This window comes from Mesoplodon mirus (genome assembly GCF_964341445.2).
Source record: "Mesoplodon mirus genome assembly, contig: SUPER_14_unloc_5, whole genome shotgun sequence".
Taxonomy (NCBI): domain Eukaryota; kingdom Metazoa; phylum Chordata; class Mammalia; order Artiodactyla; family Ziphiidae; genus Mesoplodon; species Mesoplodon mirus.
Genome location: NW_028295698.1, coordinates 368,555 through 380,037, shown reverse-complemented (window position 1 = coordinate 380,037; position 11,483 = coordinate 368,555). Strand labels below are relative to the sequence as shown.

The 11,483-nt window shown below is 46.0% G+C and overlaps 1 protein-coding gene across 1 annotated transcript; it reads left to right on the top strand.

Annotated features, from left to right (window-relative positions):
• Positions 1 to 5,781: 5,781 nt before the first annotated feature.
• On the top strand, positions 5,782 to 9,891 carry LOC309816161 (protein FAM170A-like; the record flags this gene model as incomplete). The annotated part of the gene is made up of 4 exons (XM_082646816.1): positions 5,782 to 5,851; positions 8,215 to 8,355; positions 9,136 to 9,825; positions 9,875 to 9,891. The coding sequence occupies 4 exons, from the start codon at positions 5,782 to 5,784 to the stop codon at positions 9,889 to 9,891; spliced, it is 918 nt and encodes a 305-aa protein (XP_082502942.1).
• Positions 9,892 to 11,483: the final 1,592 nt, after the last annotated feature.

Sequence of the window (11,483 nt, the reverse complement as noted above, 5' to 3'; positions counted from 1 at the left end):
ATAGTCGTAGTACTACTCCTCCTCCCACCACATCCGAAATCCTCTGAGCCAGGTGCAGCAGCTTCCTTTCACAATGCTAGGACCCGCCACAAGACACATGATAATCCCTTTGGACATTTCAAGGAGCGGCACCAAGGGAACAGTACCGGGGAAATGCCACTGACAGCTCAGAATATCCATGGCATTTCTAGAGCCTCGGCACTGCTCTCGCTCTGGGAATGAAGGTCCAAAAAGCACATCGGAGAATGTTCATAGTTGTAAACAAGCTCCACCTTTGAAACACAATCTACATAGGACCACATATACAAGCCTGCACGATGGATGAAGCCAAGGTCTCCTCCATGATTTCCCTTCTGACCACCTTATTGTCTCCTCAACCATAAAAGGTGAACTTGAAACTCAGGACCTTGCCTTGTCACCAGAAACATCCAAGCTTGGATCAGTCTTTCTAAGACCAGATACTTGCTCTCTGAACTATTAGAGACTTGTCACATACACACAGGTAGAACAGGATTATTTCTATCTACCTGGGGACCTGGAGTCTTTCACATTGCTCCTGTTAAAACTCTCACAACAGGAAAACTTTACCTACAAAGGGTTCAAGCTATGACACTCCCAACTTCCACAAACCTCCTCAGCTCTTGTGAGTCACATGCAGCCAATTCCAGGAATTGGAAACATGGTTGTGAGGATGAAACTGACTTTGGGGCTCCCCTTGGATATGGTCTTCCAGACTTACCAAAAGGCCATTAAGAGGAAGGTTTACCCCACCTCAGGGAAACCCGAGGCAGTACTTGCAGTCAAGGGCTGGCCATGGCTTCTGAGCTACATACAAAAAGAACTTCATACTGTACCTGGATCTGCTGAAGCCATTTCTGACTGTCCGAGAGCCAGCATGTACCCCTCCTCAACTGCCTCCATTGTGGATCATCAGTAGGGCTGTCAGATTTAGGACATAAATATACAGGATACCCAGTTAAACTTGAACTTCACATGAATAATAAGTCATTATTTTTAGTATAAGTATAATCTATGAACTATTTGGGGCATACTTATCTTCAAAATGTACTCGTTGTTTTTCAAACATTCATATTTAACTAAACAGCCTATAATTTATCTGTCAACCCTACTCAGCAGAAATGATGGAGGCTCATAGAGATCCAGGAGACGCCTCAGCGCCTCCTCAGCTTTTATTTCTACGTCCTGGACAGCGAGCACGAACCTTCCACTCCGTCATTGGCTAGAATGGAGGATATTCTCTGTTTTAGAGCTTTTTTTACTTGTCATTGTTATTATCTTCCTTATTTTAAAGAGATGTTTATTTTTTCCCAAACTTAATAGCTCATCCAAAAGTATTTCAAAGTTCATTAGACAAGGGAAAAACAACATGGTTCTGAAAAGTGAAGGAAACCGCCTGGTGTTTAGTAAAGAAGTAGTAGGGAGATTGAAAAAGCCAAACTTAATAAGCAGATCTCTCCAAGGGTATTTTCAGAGCTTGATACGCTCCCACACCCTGAAAATATCATTACATCAAGAATGTAGAACTGCTAACCAAATGTAAGGCTCCCATATGATTCTATCAAACTGAGGATGCTTCTTTACTAAGCAGTGAGCACACTTGCTGCCCCAGGGACCTTGGCAGTTGCAACGTAGGGCTCTTCCCTTTGGGATGGAAACAGCAAGTTTTCCTGTGGTCTACACGCTGGCCCCCAAAATACTACACTCCCAATACTTGTCAACTTTAAGTATTTTCCTACATATCTCCATTTTTCTGTTACTATTTGGACTACATCCTAGACTTGACACTACATAAATTGCATTCAAGAAGCTATTTTTAAAAGTTGGTAGGAAACCTTAAATCTATGGCTTGCAGTCCCTGGCTTACTTTCATCCATGTGCGTAAGGGTTTTCAAAAGTAGTCAGGTTAGTTACCCCGTATCACAGCCCCACGCTTGTGTCACAGATATAAAAATGGAACATGATATTTAAGGTTTTAGTTGCCAAATCATCAAGCCTCCCAGACAGAGGCAATAGAGCAAAATGATTACAGAGGCATGGATTTTGATTTGCTCCAGCGTCTTGGGCAAGTCACTTGGCCTCTATTTATTTGTACTTATCTGCACTTATCTGTCACTTGGGGGTCATAATTGTACCTGGTCCATGGGTACGCTGTACAAATGATCTGTAAAGTAGTTACAAGAAACCGACACAGAGTAAGCACTCCACAGACATTGGCTATTAGCTATTGGAAATAGTTCTCCGTGAAACAGATGACTTTATCCGTGGATGACTCGGTGGGAGACAGTGAATCACAGAATCACAGCATGTTGAAAGTGACCTAGTTCACACTCTTATGTGAAAAAAAGAAAAGTGTGCATGGGTAGAAAATGTCTGAAACTTTACCTAACAAATAGTTCATCATGATAGCACTGAGGATTAGAATAAATCAGGAAAGGAGGAAAGAAAAACTTGAGTGTAATTCAATTTCTCTATCATTTGTGTTTCTACACTGAGACACTGAATACACTGGAAGTGCAAATTTTTTTTAATGTGGAGGGATAAAGGTTTTCAAGTTTTCCTGATCCATCCGTATTATTATCTCAGAATTGCTGGCAGTTTTTGCCATCTTCGGATCTACACCCATGTGAGTCAGTGGGCCATTCTGGACGGAGGAGATAATAGAGCAGAAGTGAAGTGAGAGGAAAGGAGAGAAAAGATTTTCTCTTTTCTCTTCAAAGAGGAAAGGTCTTTGGAATGGGAACAACTCACAACCAAACTTTGGGGAAAGGATGTGATGGAAAATGAGACAAACATCCTACCCCTGTGATGAGAAGGATTCCCTGGGCTGGATGGAGGGAGGTCACAGGTGGCTGGACAAGGAAACCAACTAGGGAGAAACACACACAAGTGCAGGGCAAACACCCTGAGGCCACTCAGCCTGACTCCATGCAAACATGTGTCCAGCAGACAGCCCTTCACCTGTGGCTCCCCAGCAAGACAGGTACCTCGGGGGTGCCAACTCATTCTGAGTCCATTATGCCTGGCCATTCATAAACCGCTGTCTAACGTGTGAGGAATAAACTCTCAATGTTTATGAGGAAACTGGGGAAGGAGATTGAAAGGTTACTTAAACGGAAAAAAAAGAAGTTCAGGAAGGCAGGATGGTAGAGAGACAAGAAAAAGACCTTAAAAGATAGAAAGGATTTGCAAAAGAAGAGAAAGAAAAAGAAATGATTCCAAATGGGTTAACCTGCAGCTAGGAAGTTAAGGAAGATTATTGATGGGTGAAGACTATGGAATAAAGTGAATAAAATTTCTCAGAAGTAGCTGAGACTATGGTAAGAAGCATGATTATCAAATTATGAATTGGCTGCAATGGCATTCTAGGGGGACACTAGGAAGGGGAAGCAAATGTTCCTGAGATGACAGTAGCAGGTGGAAAGTTGTTTCAGGGGAAGATCAGTCTTGCAGAGGGTGTATCAGAGGAGGGCAAGTGTGAGCAAGCAAGGAAATACTAAGTGTATACGGTTCCTTCACTGAGTGCACCCAGCCCCGCGGTCAGCCTTGAGAACAAGCAGGACTTCAGGTACTGGAGCTACATTTCAGTCATCAAGACTTGAGAAGACACCCTTAACTCAGGTCTTCTCTTCAAACTCCATCTTTCCTTCTTGACCTTCATTTGGCCTCTTCCCTTACCCTCCAGCTGTGGACTGAGGCCACAGAGCAAGATGGGTCACTAGTGTCCTCCATCCCCTGGCGACTGTGGTTCACATCAGTGGAGTACCAAAGGCAATAACCAAGTAACAGACACAAGAGTGTATGAAGAAGAAGAGATTCTGATAAGGCTTTCTGTGACAGTGTGGGCCAAGTCGGCTCTATATGGCTGGTATCACGTGAATTATGAACAGCCTTACGGGAGAAGTCCTCAGAAGGCAGAGCCTGGCTCTCGAGAGGCTCTGCGTGCTCACAGCCCACTCTAAGACCTCAGTTACAGCTTCGGCCCCCAATATCCCTCCCTCTGCCTGCTCACAGTTTTTGAAGTCTTCTTTCCTCCACATTTCTCTTGAGAGGTGGAGGAGGAAGATGAGCTTCAGGCCAGCTCAGACTCCCCTGGGATCCCAGCAGGATGCCTATCATTAACCTCCCACCTTCTAGGAAGCTCCTAAGATCTTCACATTTGGGGCAGTTCTCATTTCAGCTGTGCTTCAAATTGCTGGCTGGAGACGGCCTGTTGGAAGGTGGCTAAAAGCAAGTAGCAATCCTTCGGGCAGCCTGGCCCTTCTCGACTGTCAGACATCTTCAGGGATATTCTAGGAAATATTGTTTGTTCTAGAGAAGGGAGGGAAACAATCCAATTGTCCAATAATGCTTGAATGGAAAATAAATGATGCTATATGCATGTGATCACATAATATCAAACAGTCAAAAATCAAAGACCTAGATCTATATGGATTCACGTGGATAAATCTTGAAAACATAATATTGATTGAAAGAAAATAAGATAAAGAACGTTAGATTGTGATAACAGGTGTGTAAGTATTTAAATATTTAAATCAATTCAACATATTGCTTCTATATATATAGATGTAAGAAAATAAACTTTATCCAAAGAACACATTATTTACATTTAATATGCTCATTTATCTAGGAGACCCAAAAGAACCCACAGATAAACTAGCAGGAACTAATAACACGGTTCAACAAGGCACACACATACAAGATCAATAAATTTAAAAAAATAAAAAATAAAAAAAAATAAATTTTAAAAATCAATCAGGCTCCTCTACAGTGGCGATAACAAATTAGAAACTGTAAAAGAAAATAAGAAAAAAAGAAGATCTAAAAATTGTCACAAGAGCCATATAAATTATTTAGAGCTAAGCATACGTAGAAGGCAATATAACTAACAAACTGAGTACGAAAGACTGTTGTTACTTTATGAGAACAGACCCTCTTCTTAAGGAGCAGATCAGTAAGTGAGAGTGAATCAAAGAAACACAGCATTTGAAAAGTCAGCTAGTCCAAGCCTCTTGATCGCACATACAGAAGCTGAAGCCCAGATAGGTTGAGTTACTTGCTAAAGGGCCCAATGTCCTGACTCAAGGACTAGCATTTTTCACTCAGTCGCAAGACACAATCAACTGCAGTAACTTGGAAAGAGATGGGGAAAAAATGAAGAAATCAATTATATAGTTCCTCATCTTTAAGTACAGAAATAGCTGTGACAAAATTACACGTATTGAGGGAAAATTGAAGTGCAGAGTTTAAAATGTCAATAATCCACAGGGAAACTGGAGACCATTTAAAATATTCATATTAAATCTCTCTAGAAAAGACATGAAAAGATCTCCAATCAAAATGTGAATTTTATAATAGACATGGTATGATACAATTTATAATAGATATGGTAGGAACCTTTCCCTTTCACGGGAAAGCTTCGGCTGGGAAAAAGGAATTGTTCTTGAAAATGGGGCCTGTGCTACTGCAGACACTGTGCTCAACCTAGGTCCACCGAATGCTCTGATGTCATCACTGAGGTCACAGAATTCCGCTGTGCGCCTGGCAACCTTGCAAACATAACAGCCCTGGTGAGCACTAGGCAGTACTGCTGGTTCACTAAGTGGTACAAGTTTTTCAGACATTTAGGAGACTTGACTATTTTTGTTTGTATTGAATCATTTCAACGGATTGCCCAAGAGCCAAGAAGGGCCAACCTGTAGGGAAGAGGAGGAGTTGGACATCTCTTGAGGCATCTTCTAAGGGAGACTTCTAGTTGGTACGATGGAATGGCGACAAAAGAGGAAACATCTGGAAAATGAAGAGTCCCAGGAAACTGCCGAGAACGGAGGAGGTATGTGGGGTCAACTTGGCTGGGCACATGGGTTTCTGCCAAACTGAAGCTTCTCTAGGAAGCGGGGGACTGAGAACGTGTCACCTGTGAAGCAGGGAGCGAGAGACCTTGTCTCACTGATGCTGCCGTATCTATCTGGAGGGCCCCTGTGTTGTGAGACGGCACAGAACGGCCAGATGCCCCCTGGGAGATGGGAGGTCAGCTCCGCTGGTCTGAGGACTCTCTCCTGGGGCAGCCGGGCCTGGAGCTTTGTCGGACTCACAGCAGGCTGCATCCTGCTTGCACAGACCTAGAGGTGCAGCTTTTCTCAGTCCCCGATTTCTCTCTTATTCTCTTGGATCTTTCCCTGGGGTCATGAGGTGGGGGATGTGAAGGATGCAAGGATGCTGAGAGAGACCCATGAGTTATTTGGCCTCTTTTACCAAAGTGGAAAGGGAAGCCCCATGAGTTGAAGGCCCTGTTGAAAAATATCTTGACAAGTGGAATGCACTTTGAAAGAAGATTTTGTCTAGGGATGGTGTCATATTGAAAGCAAGGAGGATTTATTCCTTCAACAGGAAGAATTTCCCAAAGGAGATCAAGGGAAGGGAAGGGTTTTCCAGAGATTGAGACCACGTGAGCGGGGGTGAGAAATGGCCTCAGGGTCCTGCGGGGAGCTCTGAGAGCCACGGGCCACGTGGTGCCTGCGTGCATTAAATAGAGGCGAGTAGCTTGCCCTGGGAGAGGGGTGGTCACCCCAGAGCTCCAGCTAGAGGCCTCTGCCCCAGATTGGAGCCCAGTAGCTCCTACCAGGCCCAGGGCCCTGGAGACTGTAAGATGGGCCCTGGGAATGGAGCTCTAGACAGCAGGCAGATTTCCAGGCAGTGGCTGGGACAGGCTGGGGAAGGCAATGACTGCCCCTGACCATTCAGAATATTTTGCTCTATGTTCCTGTGTGTGTGTGGGTGTGTGAGAGTGTGTGTGTGTGTGTGTGTGTGTGTGTGTGTGTGGTAGTGCAGAGAAGAGCGAGATGAATGGGGTTAGAGTGCTTACCAGATATAACGTCTGCGTGGTAAAGTTCTTGTCACCCTGCCTGGACCTGGCTGACACTCGGTGTACGTAAGAGTGTATACAGAATTCTTGTTAGGGGTGTTTTATGAGACAGTAACTCATACACCCATGTACACTCTGATGCAGCAAAAATATCACACACCCCACATATAACTTCCTTAGTAAACCACACACAGCACATGGAGGTATATACACAGATCCCTCCTGTACTACGTTCTCATACAACCCACCTGTATCACAATCCTCTCCTCCAACACCAAACGCTGGAGATGAGATATGAATATAGACACACACACTATATATATAGGACACACACACACACACACTATATATATATATATATATATATATATATATGTATCTCCACAACTCTCGCACAAACACAGCTAACTTCAGCCATCGCTAAATACCTCTGTAAGAACCATTCACGTGTCATACACACCACACTTGTAACACATTCTTGAGTAATGCCAGACCCGCTTTGTACAAACCACAGTAAACCACAGTCTCAGTAACCCATGTCAGGATTGCCAGAGAAAATATGGGCTATCCAGTTCAATTTGAATTCCAGATAAAGAACAAGTAATTTTGCAGTATCAGTATGTCCCAAATATTGTATGGGCCATACTTACACTAAAACTAAGTCAGGCCAAATACCGCATGGGAATACTTACACTAAAAAATTATTCTGGGTTTATCTGAAACTGAAATTTAACTGGGTGCCTTGTATTCTTGTTCGCTAAGTCTGGCAACCCTTATATACTTACCACCAGGTGATGTATTATATATTTATTGTAGTTTTGTTTAGTGTGTGTCTTCCCCTACTAGAATGTGCAGCGTTACCAAAGACTACAACAATGGAAGAGTGCCGGATACACAGGAGTAGCTGCTTACTGAATCTTGGTGAATGAATGACTGAACACGCACCATAAATACAAGCCACACCATGTAATGAGGAAAAGTTACATTTCCCAGAATTCCTGAATTGTGAACAGAAAAAATGCACACAAAGGCCACAGACACAGATAGACACGTCTGCACTGTGCTCCCCATGCCAACCCCACACTTACCACAGACTTAACTGATACACATCACTCACTCTTCCCACACACTCACAGTCACCACCGAGGCCTACATTACCAACTAGACAGTGAGAGAATAAGTATTGATTGGAATTAAATCCTGGAGGATCCACTGGGAACCACACTCTCAACTGTGTGTATTCACTGCACCTGACACGTGTCACACACTCAGTAAATATTTGTGGACAGAGGACTGATGAACCCACCCTGAGCCTTTCATTCCTCCCTCAGGAATCTCGAAGTCACAAGAGGATCCCCCTCGGCTTGGATCCACCGTGGTGGCCCAAGGCTGCAGCCCAGGGGCAATGGAGGTCTCCTCTGCCCCTAAATACTTCTTCTGTACTTCTACTCCATGCAAGCTCAGCTACGCTGGTAAGGGTGCGGGGCTCCTCAGGTGAGGGGGTGCTTGGCTGTGAGGCAGGAGGCACACAGATCCCAGGGAGGCTGAGAGGAAATCCAGGGTCATCAGAGGTGATGAGGGCTCTGTGGAGGAGCCTGGGCAGGATGGCTGAGCTGTTCCGAGGGCGTGGATGCCAGCTGAGACTGGGGGTGCGGTGAGAATACTGGTAGTACCATGGTGGGGAAGTCAAGGAGCAGGGGCCGGACAGGTCTGGGCTTGAGGTGGAGGGAAGAGGGACCAGATTAAGCATCTTCAGAGGAAAATGTAGGCTTTGTCTTTGCCTTTGCTTCCAGAGAAGGACAGAGTTCTGCATCATACACCTCCAGCCTGAGAGCAGGACCATCCAGCTCAGGTCCACACAGCTCACACATACATCTGCCCTCCAGGCACAGCCCTTCTCACAGCACACATAAACCCCAAGCACCACAGCCCCATTCCACAAGAAATGCACCACCGATATTACCAAAATCACACTCCTTGTCATACACGCATCCAGCCGCATCCCTCACATACCACAGCCCTCACCACCATACTCCACACCCCTGTATACACACACCACTCCAGTATCCCCCCCACGCACATGAAAAGCCCACAGATGACACCAGATACACCGCTCCATCCTACGGCCAACAGACACCAAGCTCTCGACATAGCTACGTCATGCAAATGTCCCTCTCTCGTCTACCACACCTGCTCCCTCAGCTTCCGGCACGGCCCATGCATGTTATTATGGTTTTAATTTCCTTTTTCAGCAATGCGGAGATTTCGAGACACTGCCTGGCCTACAGCACCCCTAGCCCAGGTTCAGGAAGAAGGGGAGACCGCTCCCCCATCACACTGTGTCTCCTCCTCACTCTCTTCACCCTGTAAGGACTATCTGCACCCAGACAAAGAGGAAAGGGGCATGAAAATATACTACATGCAGGTACAAGTGAACAAGGGTGTCGCTGTCTCCTGGAAGACAAAGAAACCCTTGGAGTTGCCTGAAAAGCAGCTGACGATAGAAGAAATGACCCTTCCTGAGGATGCGTGCACAGTAGGCACTTGCCCCTCTGATGTGTTCACCGAAAGCCTCCTGTCTGACAGTGAGCCCACTGGGGAGGAGAAAGGGTATGAGGAAATGGCAGAGCCAGGCAGCCCATCAGGGTCACCTGCCGTCGAGGAGACACCCAGGGCCAAGACACCGGACTGGATGGTGACCATGGAGATCGGCTACAGGTGCATGGCCTGCTGCCGGGTCTTCCCCACCTTGGAGATCCTCCAGCAGCACGTGAAGGGCGGCGTCCTGCAGGGCTTCAGCTGCCGTGTCTTTCATCTCAACATGGCCCAGTGGATGGGCAATGTGGAATCCGAGAGCACCCCTGAGGAGGAGGACGAGGAGGAGGAGGAGGAAGAGAAGCAAGAAGAAAAGGAGAATGAGGGAGAGCAGCCCACGGGGGAAGGCCCCAGCCCAAAGAGACCCCGCAGGCAGGGTCTTTTCTCTCCTTTGAGTTCCAAACAGCAACTGAGATTCATGGGACAGAAGATCCTGGAAGACGGTGTGGCCGTCCCTTGGAAGAGGTAAGGCTTGAGGCTGGCAGTCTTCTGAGCCTATGTCACGAGGGCCCAGAGGAGTCTAAGGGAAGGGGCCGCACACATGTGCTGGTTTACCTAATGGCTCTGCAGTTGCATCAAATGGGACACACCCAGCACTAACAAAGGCATTGACCTCTGTTGACGTAAACAAGAAGGTGGAGCCTTTTCCTAGGAGTTTTCTCAGGGTCTGCACGATGGACCTCAACTCTTAGAGGATGTACTGCCAGCAGCTCCTTCTCGGCAGAGAGAGCCAGGAGTGGTCTCAAGAGAGGACAGGGGCCCTTGCAGGACCAGAACTTTGAGGTCTGAGAGCCTTGGGCCTGAGCTGAGATCTCACCCTGACCACTGTACCTAGCCTTCTGTGACAAAGGGGAATATGAAAGAGAGTCACGTGGAAATGAGGTCCCCTGAGATATGGAAATGTTCCAGAACCTTCGTTGTGTGGTAGTTGATCTGGAGCCAAGCTCACTGTGGTGTGTGTGGCTCTGAGCATTAAGGCAATGCTGGAGGGTAACCCTGACCAGCAGAGCTTGGAGTGCTTCTTGTCTCTTCCTGTTCTACCTCAGTTGTTTTATCCCTTCCAGGGAGAAGAAAGGACCCTCGGGAGAGTAGCAGACAGAATGCCGTGGTCTGAAGGAGGATGAAGGGACCGGCACTCAGTCTAACATCATATGACAATAGAAGCGTCCTATGCAATAAAGGGCATTTTCCAAACCTTTCCTGGAGCTTTTATTTAAGGACATTTTTCTATCTATGCATCTATCTGTCATCTACATCTGTATCTTTCAAGGTTTGTGAACAAGCTTTCACATAAGCACTAGAGACGTCCGCCAGCATTTTCCAGAAGAGGCCTGCAAATTGCTGGGGACTCCTCACAAATAGGGAACGGCCACAACCCCTGCCACACAGACTATGCGCGTGGCCCTCCTGACGTACTCCCACTCTCTCTCTGAATTTCCCAACGTCTGAGATGAGGGTGCTGGCTGGAGGCAATGATCACGTGCAGGCTGAATCTTCTCCAGATTCTGATTCTCTTCCTGGGCATATCGTCCTCAAGCACAGTCTCCATGTCCCTGGCCACACTGATCTCTCTCCTTCAGTCCTTCCCTCCCTCCCTCTCCTGCCTCCCAGTGCAGAGAATACTTTTTTGCATTTGAGACGACATTTATTTTTGGTTCACAGAATTCTCACCTGTTCTACTGTGGCCTCCGTTGTGAACATTCCAAAGCTGAGACTTTTCTGTTTTTCTCCCTCATTTCTGCTGAGTCTTTACCTTCCTAATGCAATGAACTCAGAGTGCCTAGCTGACTGGATGGGGAAAAAGATCCAGGGAGCAAAGAGAAATAATAAAAGAATATATCAGTTAATTTTTCATAGTGTTATCCAACTACATATTTTTAAAATTTTGGAATAATATTAGGAATCTTCTCTTTATAAAAAACTGAATTATCGGGCTTCCCTGGTGGAGCAGTGGTTAAGAATATGCCTGCGAATGCAGGGGTCATGGGTTTGAGCCCTGTTCTGG